The 22,952-nt window shown below is 41.0% G+C and overlaps 1 protein-coding gene across 1 annotated transcript; it reads right to left on the bottom strand.

The window, feature by feature from the left end:
- Positions 1–1,183: 1,183 nt before the first annotated feature.
- On the bottom strand, positions 1,184–21,802 carry CERS3 (ceramide synthase 3). Its single transcript, XM_029283313.1, has 11 exons — positions 21,621–21,802; positions 20,328–20,445; positions 17,335–17,453; positions 16,222–16,279; positions 13,881–13,931; positions 12,707–12,799; positions 11,900–12,028; positions 10,743–10,849; positions 10,341–10,497; positions 9,488–9,535; positions 1,184–1,423 (listed from the first exon to the last, which is right to left on the bottom strand). Exons 1-11 carry the CDS (start codon positions 21,800–21,802, stop codon positions 1,295–1,297), a joined length of 1,191 nt encoding a protein of 396 aa, XP_029139146.1. The 3' UTR covers positions 1,184–1,294.
- Positions 21,803–22,952: the final 1,150 nt, after the last annotated feature.

Consider the following 22,952-nt stretch of genomic DNA (forward strand, 5'->3'; position numbering starts at 1 on the left):
CTATATAATGAAAGAGTAAGTATAAATAAAAAGGAATTCAGAGTTGAAGAATTCAAAAAACAACAACAACAAAAAAACAGGGTTGACATTAATACAGTTCAAGCAGATGGTTTTAATCCTAATCTAGATATTCCTGTCTACCTTTGCTTATTTTCCATATAAATAGTCCATCATATTTGGAACACCACTTTGGTGTAGTGGTTAAAAGTACTGGGAGACCAGCTACGTGATTTGGGGGACAGTCACTCACTCTCAGTCATGGGAATATTTTTTTTTTTATTTAAGAAAATTTATATGGTCACCCAACTTGGTCTCAGTGACTCCTGCTGGCTTATGACATAGGGTTGCCAGGTGTCCACTATTTGAGCGGACAGTCCACTTTTTTCACATTATGTTCACTATTTTTTTTTTCACAAAATAGTGGACATTTTTTTTATTCAAAAGCTTTATGATGAAATGGTACGCAATCTAAAGCTGTACAATCTACTTTTTTTACTACTTAACCCCCCCCCCCCCGCTTGTCCGCTATTTTTTGGAAGCAGACCTGGCAACCCTATTATGACATCAACTTCCAAAAATGTTGTCAAATCCACGGCAGTTGCAAGAATTCAAGACTGACTGCAAAGTGCACTTAGGAATCAGCGACATTTCTTTCAACTTGAGTTGAAAGCTGAAACTTGAAAGCACTAAAACTAGAATTCATTTCTGGGCTCTGCAATTACATCTGACAATTATATTTGGGGCTTCACTGATAGAGATGAACTGAGAAAGCAGGATTGACTTCCTGTCTTTACTTGGAGCCCATCAATCAGCAGCCTACCGATCAAATATGGTTAACCTTTCACTGGAGCAGATTCCAGCTGCGTGGATTTTCCTTGTGTAAAGCCATTCCGCTCTTCAGTAAAACCATTAGAAAGCCACACTTCTCAAATCCTATTAAAACATTATTGAAAACTTGTCCAAACTGTTTTAAGTCTTATCAAAGTTTAAATACGTGAAGATCTCCATCTAAAAAGGTTACATTCTAAATCCATTCCCATTCTTAACCGTTCTGAGTTTGTTTGTTTTTTTAAAAAATAATAATAATAATTTCATTGCGTATCCTCCAGACTGCATATTACAAAGGAGGCTCCTTTTTTTTTTTTTTCAAAGAGTTTTGAGTTCTCTGCTAAGTCTACTGATCTGCAATCAAACCAATCATGGACTTTGGTTTAGATGTGGATGTAAAAAGTCTGTTTGGTGGGTTGGGTTTACGACACAGCAGTTAATGACACAAGATGGTATTGGCTGGGCATTAATTAATATTATTATTATTTAGGAGAGGATCATGTAATCCATTCTTCATTTCCTTCTTCATACATTCCCCTTCCGTATCGCTGATAGAGTCTTCTTCTTCTTCATCACTCCGTTCATCTTTAACATTCTAGGAAGAGAGAATATCAAGAGCGTTAAGAAGAGTCAGCTATGCACTATGTGAGTTGCTTGGTGTTACATCAAACAAAGAGGGGAAAAAAATGTGACGTTCAGAAGAAGTGTAAACCAGCAGTTTTTGATCATCAGGCACAAGGGATCGGGACCATATGTGAAGTTGGGGTAAGTTTCAATACCATTCAACTGACTTGTGGGTAAGTGTTTTCGAAAAGCGTACAGAGAAGAAGTTCCAGAGCAACGAGAAAAGATTATAAGATTTTATAATCGTTATGGACATCTTTTCCATTGTGGCACTCCCTAAAATTTGATGCTCTAGGGCAGTGAGGGCAAACCTTTTAGAGACCGAGTGCCCAAACTGCAAACCAAAACCCACTTATTTATCGCAAAGTGCCAGGGCTGCATCAGCATTGTGGTGCCCTCAGGGGGGATGTGGGGGTGTGAGGCCCACTGGGTGGGCGTGGTGGTGGCGGTCATGGCAGACTGAGTAGGCATGGCCACCTTGATGTTGCTCGTTGGGGGGGATGCTTGTGGGGGCTGGGCAGGATTGGGGGAGATCCAGGAGGTCTCTGGTGGGTGGGGTGGTGGGCAGGAGGCTCGTCCTGCGGGGTGAGGCGGGGGGTAGGGCGGGGGTGCCATTGCTGTGGGGCAAGGCAGAGGCGGTGGCTGCCTGACACCATCAATCCCCACACACAGAGGCCAGCGAGCACATGGGGGCATGCTCTACTACCTCTACTCGAGTTTGCTAGCCAGTTGCTTCACCTCCTTTGTGCTGGGTGAGGCTGCTGCTCCGGGTGCCAGCGGTGGCCTAATGGACCTGCATGAGCTGGCGGCGGCAGGTGTGCCCACAGGGAGGGGTCTGAGTGCCGCCTCTGGCACGCGTGCCATAAGTTCGCCATCACTGCTCTAGGCGACTGTTTAATGTTGCCTAAGCAGAGAATCGGCCCTAGAGCAATCCTATACATATATATATATATGTTACACCAAATTTGCAGAGGTTTATGAATTATCTAGTTACTTTTTATACTAAAATAGTATTAACGCAAGTTAAACCTTTAGCTTGGAAGAATGTTACTTTTGACAGCGACACCAAATCTTCTTGCACAACAAGAACACGTTTTCATTGGACCTTTGGCGGGGGTTTACTGGGTTTGATTTGGGATTTTATTTTTGTAAACCACCCAGAGTTCTCTGGAGTGAGTTGAGCAGCCGTATACATTTTCTTAAGTAAGTAAGTAAGTAAATAAATACATCTTAAATCATTCTTAGATCTGCCTCTTCACATATATATATATGCTCATAAGGCCATATCACGCTACTCTTAGGATAGTAGTCTAGCCAAGTTTAGGATTGAGTGGTCTGTCCTTGGTGCTCTCTGAGCTTAGTTGTTTTCTTGAAGACATTTCATTACCCAAACTAGGTAACATCATCAGCGTTGCTGGTGTTACCTAGTTTGGGTAATAAAATGTCAGCAAGAAAAGCAGCAAGCTCAGAGAGCACCAAGGACCCCACAGTCTACCTTCTCCTCCTCCCCTCTGCAAATCCCACTCCCTTCTAACACTGATGATGCTACCTAGTTGGGTAATGAAAGGTCTGCAAGAAAAGCATTAAGCTCAGAGAGCACCAAGGACCCCACAGTTGTTGTCCTCTCCTTTTCCTCTCCACAAACCCCACTCCCTTCTAGCACAGATGATGTTACCTAGTTGGGTAATGAAACATCTGCAAGATCAACAAGCTCAGAGAGCACCGAGGACCCTACAGTCTACCTCCACCTCCTCCCCATCGCTGCAAACCCCACTTCTTTCTAGCACTGATGATGTTACCTAGTTGGGTAATGAAACGTCTGCAAGAAAACAAGCAAGCTCAGAGAGCACCAAGGACCCCCCCCCCATTTCAACCCTGAGCCAGTAATATTCTCCTTTATTGGTACTATAGGTAGGCATCAAACTCTTCAGAAAGCAAGCAAGTTTGGGATTGCCCATTTCCACCTCAGTACTCTTCGGTTTGATGAAAACAGAGCAAAGTTAGAACAGAAAATGAAAATATAAACTCCCATCAGCTTCGGCCACACAGCACAGACTTCCTGGCGTTTTTCTCTTTTGTCTTTTCCGAAGCTATATGCAGAAGTGTATCCAAACAAACAATCCATAATGTAAATATTGAAAGATAAACTTGGCACACGATCAGATGAGAGGAAAGGAAAAGCATCTTTCCGCACACAAACAATTGATGAGGTATCATGTTGGCCAAATCACCCCTAGGATTTCCTGGGTAAAAATTCCCTTTGCCCTGAACATAAGGCAGCAAGTTTTTCTGGGGGCTCCATGACGACCGTCGTTAGCATTTTACAGAGAGAGAGGGGGAAAAAAAAACTCCTCCACGAATCAAAAAAATAATATATGTGCCTCCTACAGAGAGAGGAAATATTTTGATGGAAACCTGGCTTATGTTCCAGGGTTGGGTCAGCAAGTTTTAAGCTTGCCTCGTTGATCAAGCTCTTGATGATGTGTCGTTGAGGGGATGGCTCTTTGAATAGTCTTGTGAGTGCTTTTTATATTGAACTTAATGCTGACTTTTGCTTTTGGAGTATCAAAAGGAAAGGTATCTGCATAATTGCTCTGTTGAAACATATGTGAAATTTTGCCAGATGGCGTTAAGCATATTGAGGAGCCCGACCAGTTCTGCATCCAATGAATATGTATTGTTTGGCTAAAAGGAAAATAGAATAATAGAATGAAGAGAAGGACTAGAGGTGACATGGTAGCAGTGTTCCAATATTTGAGGGGCTGCCACAAAGAAGGAGTCAAGCTATTCTCCAAGGTGCCTGAAGGCAGGACAAGAAGCAACGGATGGAAACAAATCAAGGAGAGAAGCAACCTAGAACTAAGGAGAAATTTCCCACAGTGAGAACAATGAACAAGTGGAACGACTTGCTTCCAGAAGTTGTGAGTGCTCCAACACTGGAGGTTTTTAAGAAGAGACTGGTCAGCCATTTGTCTGAAATGGCCTGACCAGGAGGGGGGTTGGACTAGAAGACCTCCAGGATCCCTTCCAACTTTGTTATTTTGTTATCCTGTTAATAATTCCATGTATGTAAATCTAATTTAAAAGTCAACATTTGTTCATTTCAACATATAAAAGGATGGTTACATGTAAATCTTGAGGATAACATTCAGCTGACCCATTAATAAATGATTCGTGCAGTGATTAGCAACGTGGTATTAGTACCATATGACAGCCATCATTGCCCTATCATAGTTTGGTTCATTTTGAGAATATTTATCATGGGATGCTTGCACTCATTTCTAGCCTATTTTGACTGAAAGCAATTTTTCCCAGTCTGGTGTTCTCCAAATCTACTAGATCACAATCCCCATAATCCATTGTGGATTTGCAGTTTCGACATTGCTGAATATATCTGTGAGAATTTCCATTAAAGACAGAATATTGATGTGGGGAAATTTGTCTCTTAAGGAAAACAGCTTTAATAACTGCGGGTTTTGCCAAATTACAAAGATTGGGAGATTTCTAAATTCTTAGGGATGAGACTGGTGAATTGGAATTGGAAACTTAAAAGAACTATTGAGCAATGAAAATATTACTCCAACCTATTTGTAAATTATTGTTACCAAATCTTTCCAAGGGCATCTGTATAACTCAATCCACATTGTAAATATAATCAGCTAAAATAGCCAGCCCTTTCCTATAAATCTTAACTCAAAAGTGAGTTTCTCCTAGTTAGAATGGGTATTACTCCAAAGGAAGTGTATATAAAACTATAGGCCCTCTATAGAACATAGGTAGTTCTCAACTTATGACAATTGAGCCCAAAATGTCTGTTGTTAAATGAGACATTTGTTAAGTGACTTTTGCCCCATTTTACGACCTTTCTTGCCACAGTTGTTAAGTCAGGAGTCTTCAAACCTGGCCCTTTTATGACTTGTGGACTTCAACTCCCAGAATTCCTCAGCCAGACACGCGTGCCTGGCTGAGGAATTCTGGGAGTTGAAGTCCACAAGTCATAAAAGGGCCAAGTTTGAAGACCCCTGTGTTAAATGAATCACTGCAGTTGTTAAGTTAGTAACACGGTTGTTAAGCAAATCTAACTTCCCCGTTGACTTTGCTTGTCAGAAGGTCGCAAAAGGGAAACACACACACTCCCGGGACACTACAACCGTCATAAATATGAGTCAGAAGCGGTGAATGCTCCAACACTGGAAGTTTTTAAGAAGAGACTGGACAGCCATTTGTCCGAAATGGTATAGGGTTTCCTGCCTGAGCAGGGGGTTGGACTAGATGACCTTCAAGGTCCCTTCCAACTTTACTATTATTATTATTATTATTATTATTATTATTATTATTATAGTTGCCAACCGTCTGAATTTTGATCAGGTGACCCTGGAGATGCCGCAATGGTTGTAAATGTGAAAAATGGTCATAAGTCACTTTTTTCAGTACTGTTGTAACTTTAAAACGGGCACTAAGCAAAACTGTTGAAAGTCAAGGACTGCCTGTAAATGACAAAACAGCAAATAATCTTGATTGGGAACGATCCTGAAAGAACAAACAAAAGGTGGTTGGCTTGTACTTTTCTACCCAAACAAACCACATTACTTTGCCTTTCTCAAAATTTTTCGGAAACCCAAATTAGCCTCCAATATTATCATTCCTTACATCTTGCCAAAGCACAATGCTGCCTTTCAGGTATGTTTCATAATCGTTTGGCAGAACCCAGTGGAGATATAATGACTGTAAGCAAACCGTTTTTTTAATACCGGTTGCAGACTTCATTCATTCTGTTAACTGGGTTACTGAAATTCAAGAAGTCCTCCAGGGCACATATCTCTGGGCTCGTGTCAAAGACCAGGTGATCAAGTGTGAATCCCGAGGTCCCACTGTTTTCTGAGTGAGTCCAATTGGATTCTTGGCAGTAAAACAAAGGACACCACCCCCAGAATTCTAGCATTGTTTTAAATGCCTTTGTTAACCCTAAAATGATGCTTTGACTCAAGCTGAAGGGGTTCTCGCTATGAGAATTTGACCATCTCAAAGCTAACCAAAACCAATCCAAAACCATTTAGATAATAAGATGTAGGGCATCCTACTGAGTGCTGTAATTGGAGGGATTCAAAGAAAAACTGTGGGCTTGAATTTCTAATCCTTTCTTTGAATCTTTCCTCTGTGTACATTCATCTATTCAGAAACGGTCACTAAACAAATGGTTGTAAAGCGAGGACTACCTGTACTATATAGGAAAGTGTCTATGGAGATTCTCCGTCCTCCAGGTCTTGGTTGTCCCAAAAGTGCTTTTTCAAAAGGCAACTGGACTTCGTTTTTCCTTGAAGACATTTCACTTCTCATCCAAGAAGCTTGGTCAGGACCGAAGGCCAGAACTGGAGAAGCTTCCTGGATGAGAAGCAAAATATCTTCAAGGAAAAACAAAGTTTGAAAAAGCACCTTTGGGATACGTAGGAAAGCTTTTTGTTTTGCCTTTGATGCTCTTTCCTTGGGTGGGCAATTAATTTGCCCAAGGGCTCATATGAGAAACTGGGACGGCTATGGATGGCCGAACCAACAGGGCTGTGAAAGGCATAGGTGCACCCAAATGTCAATGGAAAATAAGCCGTCGCCTACAAAATAAAAGCAATGCAGTTGTATTGTGTGCGTGGTGTAGACTTGAGGTATTTACATTTGATTTCTAATTTCCGGTTGACTGCAGGCAGGACACGGGCAGTCAAAAGGCCGTAAAAGGCCCAGGTCTGCTCTCTCCTGTAAGAGTTCTCTCCATGCCAAACATTTAAATCTGAATTGAACTTGAATGTTAAGTTAATTAAAAGTTAACTTAACTTCAAAGTTAACATTTAACACTCTACGTCTAGTTGCTATGCTAATTCCAGCCTTCGCCAACTAGCTATGCAGGAGACCCACTCTAAAGAGGGAAGTTGCCCAAAACTTAACCTTTTTTGCCTAAGGAAAAAAGGCAGGGGGGGGGGGAGAAATGGAATTCTAGACGCTTACAGAAACATTCCACTTGTTTAAATCCTTGGCTGGCTAAGAGGAAGTGACACCATCTTCCCCAAATTAAAAAAAAAAAGCCACCCAGATGTAGAAGGAAATTAGAGTGTCACGGAGATTCTCAAAAACATGTTCTCAGAGAATCTGTACTCAGTTCGACACTGTTTGGAGACCTGGTTTGGAAACTTGAATTGATGGGGGTTTGAGCCAAAATACTGGGGAGGAAAGAGGACACTAGATATTAAATAATATACAAAATGGTGTTGAGATAGTGACAGCAAGCATGTTATGAACTGTTCTAGTCTCCCCAAAATGCGGATCAAATTGTAACATAAAAAATAAGATCTATACTTTTCCCAGTTATTGGTGAGTGATTATTCACCCTTCAAACAAAGATAATTTGTTCATGAAGAAAAATAGCCAAGATGGAGAAACATCAGCCCATCTCTCTCTTATATGCTATTTCTTTAGGAACTCTGGTGGCGCAGTGGTTAGAATGCAGTATTGCAGGCAAACTCTGCCTACAACCCAGAGTTCAATCCTGACCAGCTCAAGGTTGACTCAGCCTTCCATCCTTCCAAGATTGGTAAAATGAGGACCCAGATTGTTGGGGGCAATAGGCTGACTCTGTATATCACTTAGAGAGGGTGGTAAAGCACTGTGAAGCAGTATATAAGTATAAGTGCTATTGCTATTTAGAGGCACTCAAGATTCCTCCACCATAGAGAAAAAAATACTGAATCCTGACGTGTCTTTTCCTTATTTTCAAGAACGTTTTCTCCATTTGATTTTGCAGATTCAAATTAGAGGTTACAAAGCTTTTTCACCGTGTGTGTAATAGAACAAGGCTCGCCAAAGAGGGTTTCAAATAGTTTGACTTCATATCTTCAATTCCCTTATAAAAAGTATAACTGTCACGAGATATGGAGATAACAAGAATGTACATGGTGTCTAAGGAAAAAAAAATCAGAAAATTTCACAGAGACCCATCACCACTATTAATTTGTATGTTCTGAGGTTGGGAGCAAACAGCAGAGAAAGAACTGTGGTTTTTGAGGGGGCATTACTCATGTGTCTGCTGGAAGCAATTGGCTTGCAGTTGGTGGAAACATTATTCTGGCTAGGTGGAAATAGATTGGAAAGACCCATTCTTGAGTCTGGAACTGGGATGCCTCAGGGGATCTAGCACATTAACAGATGTTTTGTTTGGAAAAAGTGAGTAGCAGAGTACATCCATAATTAGCAAAGTTGAAATACAGGAAAGTTAAAACAAGAGGTAAAGTTGTGAATGGCCCACGTAAGCAAAATGGCATTGACATCTGACAATGTCATCAATTCATCAACCCTTGGCACAGGCATTGCCATGGTGACCACTTGTTTTCTTCCTGTGTGCTTCACAGAAATTTAAGCGATAGAATCTATTTCAAAAAGTAGTCTTTTGCTTTACCATCTACTAAACATGCTCCTGTTGAAGCACCTGAGATCTGGTTTGTCAAGACCAAGGTCAACATTGCCCACTCCGCCTTGAATTTAGTGAGAATGCAATCCAAAGAAAGTGATCAGTGTTGTAAAGGAAATGATCTGAGAAATCTGTTGGATCTCTGAATATCAATGACAGCCAAATCAGGAGAGGGAGAAAAAGAATTGAAGACGATCAGCCACCCCAGTGTGGAAACCCATTCTTCCATCAAATCAAGTCAAGACTGAGATTGAAAGTCTACCAGTTATATTAGGCTAATGTGTTTTTTTAGAATGATTGAAAGGTTGGTCTTCCATCTACTGGGGGAAGCAATAGAGGGAAAACTTGATTGTGAAGAACAGTGATTTTCAGAATCAAGACAATCAATCAATCACCCGTTTAGAGAATGAATTGTATTTCCAGAGGAGATGACTGGACAGTACATTTAGAAACTATTCATTAGCAGGCGATTTGGGTTGATCCAGAAATTCCAGTTGATTTTCCCCAAGGACACAGCTGTCCTCACCTCAAACATCCAAGACTGAACACCTCTGATAGAGCATGCATAGACCACACACTGCTTACCTTATCATTGCCTATTTTAGCCCAAGCTGGTATGGGAATCTTGAGCACCTGGAAAGGGTAACTGGTTGTAGAATAAACAACACCCAAGATGCAAGATGCTGGGCTGGCCCAGGGAAAGGTGATCTTCTGCTCACTTCTTGAATTCAAACTTAAAATGTTTGGCCTTGAGGATTTGACACCATAGTTGTGGTTTGTAGCTATGTTCTTCATTCGAAGTCATAAAAGCATGGCTTGCAAAACTGTTGTTTAAACTAAATATAAGGAGTTACGCACTTATAAAAGAGAAGTCAATTCTTTAACTCATCCTTTTCTCAATCCTAGCATAGAGGTAGCAGCCCAATTCTGAATCCATGTGGCTTAATACAGGCTGCATCATGTTTCCCAACATGCTGTCCATCTCTGTCTTCTCTGTGGAGATGTCATCCAGATCATGATTGTCCCAAAGGTGCTTTTTCAAAAGGCAGTTGGACTTTGTTTTTCTTTGAAGGCATTTCGCTTCTCATCCAAGAAGCTGGATGAGGAGCGGAACGTCTCCGAGGAAAAACAAAGTCCAGTTGCCTTTTGAAAAAGCACCTTTGGGAACTCTGTTGTCTCCTTCTGTAGCCTGGGAATGCAGGGACTTTTGAAATCCAATATATTCTGAGTTCACCAGCTCAACTTGATTGCCCAGTTTTTGTTTGCACTTGTGATTTCCAGTTTTGAAATAGCAGTAACTTACTTTTTTCATTTCTGTGCACATAACCATTTGGCTAATCAGAGGACCTTTACTTTTACTTCTGCTGAAACAGCTACTTACAGGAAGGCTAGTAAGAAAGCGACGCATTCAAATATGTAGTGTACTGCCCATCCTTACCTTCACAAAAACCAATTTCTTCAGAATCTTGAAAACTAAGTAGGCCCAATAGAGGTGAAGAGCTTGCAGGGTCAATAGCTGCACATTGTATACAAAATATGCTAGGACAACTGTCTGGGTATAAAACGTAGGATAATATATCGAGGCCCGTAAAATCCTGTTAGGAAAACAAGAGGGGAAAAAAAAAACAGTTGGATTTTTAGCTGTCATTTCTCCTACCCTAAATTTAAGCATACATATTCATATAGGTTAATGAATATGTTTGGCAAAACATGAATCATGTTTGGCATCCAGCCTAAAGAAATACCCAGAGGTCATTTGTTTCTTGGCTGCTTGCTAAGAACAGGTGTAGCATCCAGAGATCAGATTTCTCAAGCCAAAACCGTCCAGAACACAACTTACCAACATGGAAAGAGAATGAGCCGTGTGATAAAGAACACAATGGCGAAAATGACAAACAGAGCACTGCAGGTATTATCCCAGCGAGCGTAGTTGAACAACTTCGCGGCCTGAAATTGAACAATTTGGAGAAGTTACCACCTTAGGATCACCTCCTGAAAAATGATCAGCTGTTGTAACTGGTTGGAGAAAAAAAAAATACTTAGTGTGTTCTGGAAGTGAAATTTCCTTCTCAGGATAAAATATAAATGCCTTTGTAACAGCTGTAGCTGTTTCTTTTTCTCCATTTTCCCCTTCATTTCTTATTTCTATACTTATGGGTTTTCTTTTCTGTTTCTTTTGTTTAATTTTTTTATTATTTTTACTCTGCAACAATGTCTTCAATAAATGTAAAATATTGAAATAAATATATTATGCACTATATATATATATATATATATACATATACATATACATGTTTTCTGAGGTTTTCGCGGGTGTATGTATGTAGGTCTTTGGTTATTCAGGTTTTCTCCCACGTAAAATTGGAAGTGTCTTGGCGACGTTTCGATGAAGTCCCATTCGTCATCTTCAGGCTGGTGTTTTCGGCTTCGTGCTTCTAGGAGCAATGTGTGATCGCAGCTGTTTCTTCCTTTTAACTGCCAGTGGGGGTATGAACTGATTGAGTGGGAGCTTGGCTGTGTTCTGATTGGGTGGAGGTGTGTTCTGATTGGTTAGGGGCTTGGCTGTGCTCTGATTGGATGGGGGGGTTGGCTGTGCTCTGATTGGATGAGGGTGTGTTCTGTTTGGGTGGGAGCTTTGTAGTGCTCGGATTAGTCTGAGTTGCCGGGGGATTTGAGATGGAGAGCTGCGTTGCTGTTGTTTGGCTTTGCGTTCGTGGTCGTGCCATATCTTCATGGTGGGTGTCAGTTTGCTTTATGTATGGATTGGAGGAGTTTAAGATGACTAATGATGCAGCTGTGGTCTGGCTTCTGGTTTGTAATCGTGCCTCATCATCGGTGTGGGGCTTGGGTTTGCTTTTTGCGTGTATGTGTGGTGGTGACATCCTGTGTGGTTTTCGTGACCCACACTCACGATGTCACAATGAATTAAAAACAATATTAACGAAATTCCGTGACTTGTGTAACTGAGCACAAGCACAGACCGATGCGGAGATTTACCTCCAGCCAGATATCTGCAGAATCATGGACAATCATCGCCAGTGTTCCAAGACGGAGATAATTGGCACTAAAGGAACAGAACATCAAGCCAAGGGCGGCAAAATGATGCACCACATGGGCCATGAAATCCTGAGGAAAAGAAATAGATAAATTAACTTCTTAAAGCCAAGAAGATTTTGGAAGGTGGAGACTGATGGCCTGTTCTTTCTGAATCTTGTTGAAAAATAACGGGGGGCAATGGTGTACCTCACTTGGATGAGTAAGACATAATAATAATAATAATAATAATAATAATAATAATAATAATAATAATAATAATAATAATAATAATAATAATAATAATAATAATAATAATAAAGTTGGAAGGGACCCTGGAGGTCATCTAGTCCAACCCCTGCTCAGGCAGGAAACCCTATACCATTTCAGACAAATCTGAAGATATTCTGCAAGGAAACAGCTGTAATGGACAATGGGGCATAGTTTCATTTGGAGGCAAGCCAACTTTACAGGTGTGAGAGAATAACAAGAAACAAGACCTAAGGTTGTTTTGAAAATAATTGAGTAAGTCTGAGTAAGACTTAGCTCATTGTGGCTTTTTTTTTTTTAGTGCCGCCCAACTTCAATGCTGCAAATAATCTGGGCCACCCTGAATGTCAGAGCAAGAATGGCTATCAAATTTAGAGTTACAAAGGATTCAATAGGCTATATATTTGTCCTCCTGACAGTTATCTAGCATCCTGGAAACCAGGATCTGAGAATGGCTTGCATCCCATTCCTAAGTAGATGAAGTTGTTGATTCCCCTTTACCTTCCTTTTAGTGTCAGTTCCCAGAGTAACGAGCAATGACCAATAAAAGCTCATCTGGAGCATGTAGTACCAATACTGGGAGGGGAGCATGGGCTGCAAAGAGAGGTGAAAAGAGAAAAAGGCAATTACTTGTTATGATTATGATCATGATTTATCACTTGTTGTTTTTATGTACACTGAGAGTTTATGCACTGGAGACAAATTCCTTGTGTCCAATCACACTTGGCTAATAAAGAATTCCTATTCTATTCTATTCTATTCTATTCTATTCTATTCTATTCTATTCTATTCTATTCTATTCTATTCTATTCTTTCTAATGGAACCAGTATTGGAGCAATAAATAGTAGAAGAAGACCAGAGCCTGGGGAGTCAATAGAGGAATTAGTCTGGAGTCACTACATTCCCACAAGCGGTTCAAGTCCAGCCCTTCTCAAATTCCATTAACTCTTAACTAGCACCAATTTAATTCTGACTTTTAGTTGACTAGGACTATACAATTAAGTTCCAGTTAGCAATAGCAGTAGCACTTAGACTTATATACTGCTTCACAGTGCTTTACAGCCCTCTCTAAGTGATTTTCAGAGCCAGCATCTTGCCCCCAACAGTCCGGGTCCTCATTTTACCAACCTCAGAAGGATGGAAGGCTGAGTCAACCTTGAGCCAATCAGGATCAAACTCCTGGAGTGAGGAGTGAGTTAGCCTGCAGTACTGCATTCTAACCACTGCACCACCATGTCTCTAAGAAGATTTATCCTTTGAGTTCTACCTGTAGCCAAGATGGACCTGGTAGGTCTGTCATTGTAAACCGAGTACTACCTATATTAGCTTTTCATCCTCCCTTTTTATATATCTATCACTCAAGGAAGCAAACATATGTATTAATATGTCTAATACAGTGTATACTAATAATACTAGCAATAATAACATTCCTAATGATGCATATTGAAGCGAGGACACTGTTTGTGGTCTGCTGATTGTTATTTGTTTCATCATGACCACATGAGAATGCTTCATTTACCATCTTCCCTTAATGGACCCCTGTGTTACTGGAACCAAAATGGTGAAACAGCTATTCATGTGCCATCAAAAATGAAGGTAGGACTATTTCTTCACCCAAAGCCAACAGTGGTACTTCCAAAGAACAAGAAGCACCAGCACCCATAAGGCACTCACGTGGTTTGGATAGTTGAGCCACACTTGCCAAAGGTCATAAAACCAGGATTTCTGGAAGGAACGTAGAATGAGACAGAAAACAATCATTAATTGACCCACATGACCACAGTGCCAATCTCATCTCTGCCACCAATTCACTAGGTAATTTGGGGGCCAGGCATTATTTGCTTTTGCTGCTCATAAGGATAATCCTATTGGCCTTGCCCAAGGTGGTGGCCACCCCAGAGTGGAACTGAAAGTCAAAGACCTTCTGATTGCAGTGCACCTTTCTTCCTCACAACTACCCCTGTGAAGTAGGTTGGGCAGAGAGATAGTGACTGCTTGAAAGTCATCTAGTAAGCTACCTTGGCTGAAGATGGATTAATGCCCTCCCCCAGCTCTGTGACTCCAGCATTAGGACTTGCATGTTCCTGGCCCACGCTAAGGATCTTCACCCTTCTCCATTTTTGGAAGATCCAAATTGGACATGGCTATGACGAGAGTCTTATGGGTAACTGAGAAAACCATACCCAAAATACTTCGTTGAATGAAGGCAAATATACATGTCCCAGGATAATGTTGCAGGATCCAATCTGGGATGGTCACTGGGACCAGAGGTTTAATCTTCCAAGCTTTTGGACTTGTGCTGGAGCCCATCCTTATGGAACTTCTCACATGTTCCAGTAGAGAGCAGCTCTAGCATGAGTCTGAAAACTCACCCAGATTGGATCCTGCAAAGTACTGTACTTTGTGAATCAAACGCGTAGATACCAAGAGGCATTAAATGGTATGCAAATCTCAGTCTTGAATCAAACTGCCGGCCCTGTGCCCACTTGCCTGCAATAAAGCCTAACTGAATGCAGTCAGGTGGACTTCAGAATAGTCACACACAACCTTGTGCTTAAAGCGAACTTTGTGTGTTTTACAAAACAAAAGAGCCAGTTTGATGTAGGCTAGAAAACCAGGAGATTACAATCTGGCCGTAGACACAAAGCCAACTGGGTGATATTGGGCCTGTCATTTTCTCTCAGCCCTAAGAAGGAGGCAATGGTAAATCACTTCTGAAAAAAACTTGCCCCAAATCTTGTAGAACTTATCCAGGCAATCTCTGAGAATCGGGCATGGTTTTTTTTTTTTTAAAGTAGCAATGCACTGTAACATATCTAGAAAGTGCAAAACTAGATATGAAATGAGTCATTCTCAAGGGGGTCTCAAAAAGAAGAAGCATGTTAACAGCAAGCATGCCAGGTTTTCTTCCTGACAGATTTATCTGTCTACAGCATGGCACAATGCTGGGTGTTCTTTGCAAGGTTTAAAAATAATAAGAGGTTAACATAAAACAAGATCATTAAACTGAGAATTAGCAGCTGGATGGGAAATGAGCATAACAGAGCCGTAGCAGGACTGAATTGATAGATTAATATCCCAAGAACACCCCAAAGAACTGAACACGGGTTTTGATACTAAAGATCCTGAGAAATTGAAAAAATAAGTTTAAATTTTTTTAAAAAAAATCTTTTGTTGGTATTGAAGGCATCACAAGATGGATAAAGCCAAGGTTAATCTTTTGTCTTTTGTATTGAAAGCACCACAATATGGGCAAATTCCATGTTCCATCATGGAATCTTTCCATTAGCTCATGGTCACTAATTGCTTTGAGTATTTGATATTTGATATTTATTTATTAGTTTGCTGTCCCACCTGTCAGCCAGAAGCACAAGTAGCTTCCATGGGTCTCTCCTTTAATTTTTAATCCCCACAACAGGGCTGTGAGGTAGATTGGTCAGACAGGGCTGAGAATGAGTGGCTGGCCCAAGATCACACCATGAGTTTCCATAGCTGAGGGTGGTCTTTTAGACAAGGGGTCTGTAATGGGAGGATGCAGAACTTTATGTAACCTCAAATTCATTATTCAACAGTTGGCAAACTGTCTTGATAAAACTGCCAAGAAAATTGCACAAAGACGGCCAAGCTGGGCTGGAAGGCATCTATATCTTTACGAATTACGAAATTATAGGACCATGGAGGTCAAAACAATCTTCTCTCCCAGGTCATTTTCTTATAGTGCAAATGTGTGTGTACTATTCCTGCTTAATGCCTCATCTGGTTTAATTCCCTTAACTTTAATTCTTCAAACAAAAGTGAAAGAACCCCCCCCCCCCAATAAAATTATAAACTCTTGATTATCACAATGACTCTCTCTGGATAATAACAGTAGAAGTTTAGCTTATCCTATTTGGGGGCAGATTACATCTATCGTTATACTAACCCAAGTTTAACAACTCATGGGAAGCTGCTGTAAAAACAACCTCAGATTAGGTTACCCCTTGAGTCCTCCTTCCCTGCCCCATATTGAACTTACATCACAGAGAGATATAGTTCCAGCAATAAATGAGGTACTGTAGAATAAACATCTCCAACTGCAAAAATAAAATGACTGTTAAGACCAAGGAGTTCACATGGACACAGAGGAAGATGGTAAGATAGGCTTGCCTAATCTTCTCACCATAGCTAGGAGAGCAGTACTGCCTGTTTACCCATCTCTCTCTTCCTGAATTAATTTGCCTCATTTTTATTATTTACATTAACTACAGTGATTTGAGCCGTTTTTAGGTGTAACTGCAAAATAAGCCAAAGTACTGACAAGAGAGTATTGGTAGCTCAGGGTTGAAATGTGGGATCCGTGGTGTTCTCTGAACTTAGGTTGTTTTCTTGCGGAGGTTTCATGACTCAAACTAGGTAGCATCATCAGGGCTAGCTAGTCAGCTAACTAACTAGCCCTGATGATGCTACCTAGTTTGGGGAATGAAATGTCTGCAAGAAAACAAGCAAGCTCAGAGAGCACCAAGGGCCCCTCAAGCTTTAAATTGTTATGTCACTTCATTACAGGAATAAATTGGCATTATGTACGCACACACATACACACATGCTCAAGAGGAAGCACAGAACATGGAAGTCATTAGAACAGAAGAATAAATTAATTTCTAATCCTCGTATTCAAATTTAGTAAAAAAAAAAAAAAAGCCTATATCCATTTGGAAACGCAAGCTACAGCTTCAGTGTATTCAAGATTGGCTGGAGGGGTTTAAAAAGACAAGACGGTTTACTGCAATTTTGCAGTCGAAGCTGTGATGTAATGTAATCCGTGTTTCTGGAGAATGTGCAAGACAAAGCTCACTGATAATAAAATAATAGTTTATTATTGTTATTATAGTTGGTTGCACAATCAGCCAGATGTTTAGACTGGATTTGAGATTTTTATCCACCTATCAAGTCCATCTCAAGGACCTGTGTTAGGTAGTTGTTGTGGTTTGATATTATTATTTATTTATGTTGATTGACAAGAAAGGAAATATCTGGTTATGCAATATCCAGAATGCCACTGAATGTCAAATTTCTGGCTATTTTTCTACCTGAGAAGATATATATATATATATATATTTACAAGCAGGAGGACAGTGGGCTCTTTTCTTACCATGCTTCCTTGAATTTTTTATGCAGAGTTGGGATTTCTAGGTTGCGTCTTCGCCTGAACCATTTTTCCACCTGGTGCACAGTCCAGTTACACTTTTTAGCTAGTCTACGTGTTTCTGACTGCAAGGTTGGAGAAAGAAGGAGGCAGAAATCAGTGATACACATGCTGGAAGTCAAGTTATCAAAACAAGCACTGCAGCTTGGAGGAGGAGGAGGAGGAGGAGGAGGAGGAGGAGGAGGAGGAGGAGGAGGAGGAGATGAAGGAGGTCACTGTCCATCCTTCTCAGAGAGCAAATGTGTTACATTTAAAAAAAAGTCTCATGACACTAAAAGTTCTAAAAACTACCCGTCATTGTTTTAAAAAGCACTATATGAATATACAAATGAAGAAATGCTAATGGTTTAAGCTTTCTTAGATTGGAGACCACCTAATCCACTGGAGACTATGTACAGGGAAAGGCAGAAAAAAGACTAGGGGTGACATGACAGCAGCGTTCCAGTATCTCAGGGGCTGCCACAAAGAAGAGGGAGTCAAGCTATTCTCCAAAGCACCTGACGGCAGGACAAGAAACAACCGGATGGAAGCTAATCAAGGAGAGAAGCAACCTAGAACTGAGGAGAAATTTCCTGACAGTGTGGACAATTAATCAGTGGAACGACTTGCCTCCAGAAGTTATGGGTGCTCCATCACTGGAGGCTTTTAAGAAAAGCCTGGACAGTCATTTGTTTAAAATGGTATCGGGACTCCTGTTTAAAAGTAGGGGGTTGAGTAGAAGACCTCAAAGGTCCCCTTCCAACTCTGTTGTTCTGTTTTTCTGTTAAGACCATCACTTTTCTGGGTCTTCTGGTCTTCAGAGCTGCTGCCCCTTCTTGTGACGCCTCCCCTCATTATTTGCAGCACTTGCGACATAATTCCCAATCGATGAAAAATGCATTGGGATGCATCTCGTTGTGCTGCAAAGGGTTGGCAATTCAACGGCACACGAAACAAACCAGATTTACCAACAGCTTTCCCATGCCACCCGTGTGTTGTAACTCCACCACAGTTAAAAAGTTCAGAATATAAGAATCTTCAGACAGCAGCTGCCTAGCTGCGAAGAGAAGCAGTTTAGTTTTGCTTGTGCTTCAGAAAACAAAATGGTCAGGTTCACCTAAACGAGATATCCACGCCAAACACAATCTCCCTTCCATAGCTCCTCCCCTTCGCGCCACTTTAATGCTAAATTTAATGGAAAGAACACAGGTCCTCCTCGAGTTACGACTCTAATGGAGCCCAAAATTTTCATTGCTAGGCGAGAAAGTTAAGGGCTGTTCCACAGCTCACTTGTTAAGTGAGCTGTGCCTCATTCTACGACCATTTTGCTACAGTTGTTAAGTGACTCGTGCAGTTACTAAATGAATCTGGCTTGCTCCACTGAGTTTGCTTGTCAGGAAACAGCTGGGAAGGTTGCAAATGGAGATCACATGACCCCGGGACAATGCAACTGACATAAGTCCATGCCAGTTGCCGAGTGCCTGAATTTTAATCGCGTGATCCGTGGGGATGCTGCAAACAGTCATGTAAATGTGAAAACCAGTAATTTTTTTTCAGGGATGTCGTAACTTTGAACCATCCCTAAATGAACGGTTGTAGGTCAAGGATTATCTGTTTATAAAGCAAGGGAGCGCTAATCAAAATCACTTCATTTCTTTATTCTCATCCGTGTGGGTGACGAGCCTGCGTTCCAGCCCATTTTCAAATTGTGATGCAAACATGCCAGGCAGGTCAAACTCTGCGCAGCTTCGTACAGCGTAGAGCTTGGAAGCTCACAGAAGCCGAGACAACCTCTTGCGCCTGCAAATGAATTATGCAAATCTAAGACTTGCTAACACTGGTTTCATTTGGGCTTCAAACTCCTTGGAAAGGAAAGATAAGATCTGATTTTTATCAGGCTAGGGAAACTGTGGCAAAATATGCATAGGCTGGATGAATATTTCCCAACGGTGTGAACATGTGTGAAATTTTCACCCCAGTTCCCTTTAGTCTTAGCAACAATAAATACAAAAGGAATTTATTCTGTTCTATTCTATTCTATTCTATTCTATTCTATTCTATATTCTATATTCTATATTCTATATTCTATATTCTATATTCTATATTATTCTATATTCTATTCTATTCTATATTCTATATTATTCTATATTCTATTCTATTCTATATTCTATATTATTCTATATTATTCTATATTATTCTATATTCTATTCTATATTCTATATTCTATATTATTCTATATTCTATATTCTATATTATTCTATATTCTATTCTATTCTATATTCTATATTCTATTCTATATTCTATATTCTACATTATTCTATATTCTATTATATATTCTATATTATTCTATATTCTATTCTATTCTATTCCATTCCATTCCATTCCATATTTTCTATTCTATTCTATTCTATTCTATTCTATTCTATTCTATTCTATTCTATTCTATTCTATTCTATTCTACTCTATATTCTATTCTATATTCTATATTCTATATTCTATATTCTATATTCTATATTCTATATTCTATTCTATTCTATTCTATTCTATTCTATTCTATTCTATTCTATTCTATTCTATTCTATTCTATTCTATTCTATTCCATTCCATTCCATTCCATTCCAATGGGATGGACAGCAGGTGTGGTCTTCAACAGCATGGCTGGCTAGGGAATTCTGAAGCTGAAGTCCACACACCTTAAAGTTTCTCAAGGTTGAGAAACACTGAGTGGAGGACTCGTAAGAAGCATGCAGGGGGCTAACAAGATTGGGAAACTCCAGATGTTACTGAACTACAATTCTGGCACCCCTCTCTGAGCTACAGTTGTCTGGAGTTCTTCATGCTCTGAAGATTGGCAGGCTCACCAAGATTGGCAGGCTGCATAGACAGTAGAACCAGGCAGTGATTTGGGGCATGGAAAATCTCCCATGGGACAATTTTCACACACACACAAAAATCCTCACCTGGGAGGGCTTTTTTGTGCACTTTCGGAAAAAATGTTCCAGGGTGGGATTATCCTGTGGTTTGATCCGCCTCACATTCTTTATGCCCAAGTAGTCAGCCAGAGGAAGGGCAATATATCTGAAAGACAATTTAAAAAAAGGAAGTTTGTAGACGTAATGATTTCAATATTATTGCACAGGAAAATGAAGTGCTCCCTGCTTGGGCTGAAGGACAGGTTTTCTGTATTCATGGCGGCAACCCATTTGCTTTCTCTCGTGGGGAGTTGTGGAAGAATCACTCAGTGTTGGATTGTGTCATCACTTCATTAGCATAGCTTAGTCCAGGGGTAGGCAACCTGGGCTCTTTTATGACTCCTGGACTTCAACTCCCAGAATTCCTGAGCCAGCCTGGCTCAGCTTGGAAACCTCTCCCTTTCCCCTCAGCATGGCTGGTTCAGGAATTCTGGGAGTTGAATTCCACGAGTCATAAAATGGCCAAGTTTGAAGACCCCTACCCTAGGCCTAGAGTCTAGACCAGGGGTAGGCAACCTTGGCTCTTTTATGACTCCTGGACTTCAACTCCCAGAATTCCTGAGCCAGCCTGGCTCAGCTTGGAAACCTCTCCCTTTCCCCTCAGCATGGCTGGTTCAGGAATTCTGGGAGTTGAATTCCACGAGTCATAAAAGGGCCAAGTTTGAAGACCCCTACCCTAGGCCTAGAGTCTAGACCAGGGGTAGGCAACCTTGGCTCTTTTATGACTCCTGGACCTCAACTCCCAGAATTCCTGAGCCAGCCTGGCTCAGCTTGGAAACCCCTCTCCCTTTACCCTCAGCATGGCTGGCTCAGGAATTCTGGGAGTTGAAGTCCACGAGTCATAAAAGAGCCAAGGTTGCCTACCCCTGGCTTAGTCCATGTTCCAGGACAGATGAGTCTTCCTTAAATTGGGCATCCTCCGAAGGGTTTAAAACAACGATTAGAATTGCAATAGTGGCGAATATCTGTCTCTGTTGACACACTCACACCTGAAGCCCTTATAAGCAGAAGAACACAGACACAGAAAATCCCCTAAGCTCCACTGGAGATGTTACCTAGCCTGGTAACGAAACATTCAGAAACCAACCCACAAGCTCGGAGAATGAACCTTCACCCTCAACTGTCAGAATTTCCAGCTAACACACCTTTCGGATGGCAGATCCAACCCATTTCTCTCTAGTAGTTAAGGAAGTTACACCACAGGTGCATGGAACAGTGGGAAAGTGTTATTTTGAATTTTTTGAAGCAGAAAATAAGATTTCTTTAAAAAAAAATGTTTACCTTTCAACAAAGAACCTGATAACCAACATCACAAAGACATATGGAATTGTGGCAAATAGCATTCGTGGTTTGGGAAAGACGTATCCATTATGATCTTCTAAATCTGCCCATGTGCAGTTAGCAGGCATCCAGATGTTCTCCCACCAAAACCAGCTATATACAGTTTGTATTATGTGATGCATTGTAAGCGGGCTGTAAAGAAATGAAAAAAATAAATAAAGCAAATTAATTCCATTTACAGGTTAAAAACTCATACTCTTTATATGGATCCAAACAAACTTAGCGGAATTTGCATCCCATTGAAATCAACGAGAGAAACTATCTGTCAGTCAAGTGCTATTATTTGAAGGGCCTCAAGCTTCCATGAAATGAGAATTAATGTCAATGGTCTTTTAAATCAGTCCAGTGAGCCTACTCACTCCAATATATTTACAGATAAAGACAAGATGCACGCTGCCAATCAACCGAAATGAATTATTCATGATACAGCGGTAGAACATATCCTTCTGTTTCACAAGTTCTTAGGTTCAACTCAGTTTTTCAAACAGGGCTACAAAATAGTCAAGCAATTGTTGGCTGAATGAACTTATACTTTGACGTCATAGAAGTTGGCTTCCCAAAGTTTGACTTATAATTTGTGGACATCAGCTCTGCAGTGTGTAAAAGACCTCCTGGCCGTGACCGCTACCTTCTCCTACCGCAGAAGTCATGAGTCCAGATTGTGCATAGGGCAGTGATGGGATTCAGCTGGTTTTCACCAGTTCGGCAGAACCAGTAGCTAAATTTTGTTGAGTTCGGAGAACCGGCTGAATGCACACCGCTTCCGGAAGTCTGTTCTAGGCCTGGGAGGCCTGGAGGAGGCCTCCTAGGCCTAGAACGGCCCACCAGAAGTGCAGGGATGCCACTTCCGGAAGTCTGTTCTAGGCCTCGGAGGCCCAGGCCTGCATCCATGCAGAGAACCAGTTGTTCAGGGATTTGAATTCCACCACTGGCACAGGGTCTTTTTGAGACAATGCAACCCTATCCAGCACCAGAGATGGTATAGTTCTAGAACCAGAGGGCCTTAAAGCACAAAGCCTTGCCCAGGGTTCAGCTGAAGCCTGATGTCCTCCATCCAGACGCTCAAAGCCTCCAGACACCAGAATAGGAGATCTACTACAGCATTGCTTACTTCACCAGAAGCTGAGATGTACATCATCACCCCAAGGTGACAGTTGAGTTCGCCCAGCAATCTCATGTAGATGTTGAGTCCTGGGAACTCATCTGCCAACTTGGAGGTAAAGTCAAGGAACTCAAGCAGAAAGATTGCTGGGGAAACAGCAAGAATCCCAA

Source organism: Protobothrops mucrosquamatus, unplaced genomic scaffold (genome assembly GCF_001527695.2).
Source record: "Protobothrops mucrosquamatus isolate PMUCROS unplaced genomic scaffold, P.Mucros_1.0 scaffold53, whole genome shotgun sequence".
Classification (NCBI taxonomy): Eukaryota; Metazoa; Chordata; class Lepidosauria; order Squamata; family Viperidae; genus Protobothrops; species Protobothrops mucrosquamatus.

Coding starts and splice junctions, on each gene's coding strand:
- CERS3 (XM_029283313.1), bottom strand. CDS start 21,802: ATGCATCACATAATACAAACTGTATATAGCTGGTTTTGGTGGGAGAAC. Junction 12,029..12,706: donor GAACTGACACTAAAAGGAAG/GTAAAGGGGAAT, acceptor TCTTTTCCTCAG/GATTTCATGGCCCATGTGGT. Junction 9,536..10,340: donor AGAAATTGGTTTTTGTGAAG/GTAAGGATGGGC, acceptor TACCCTTTCCAG/GTGCTCAAGATTCCCATACC.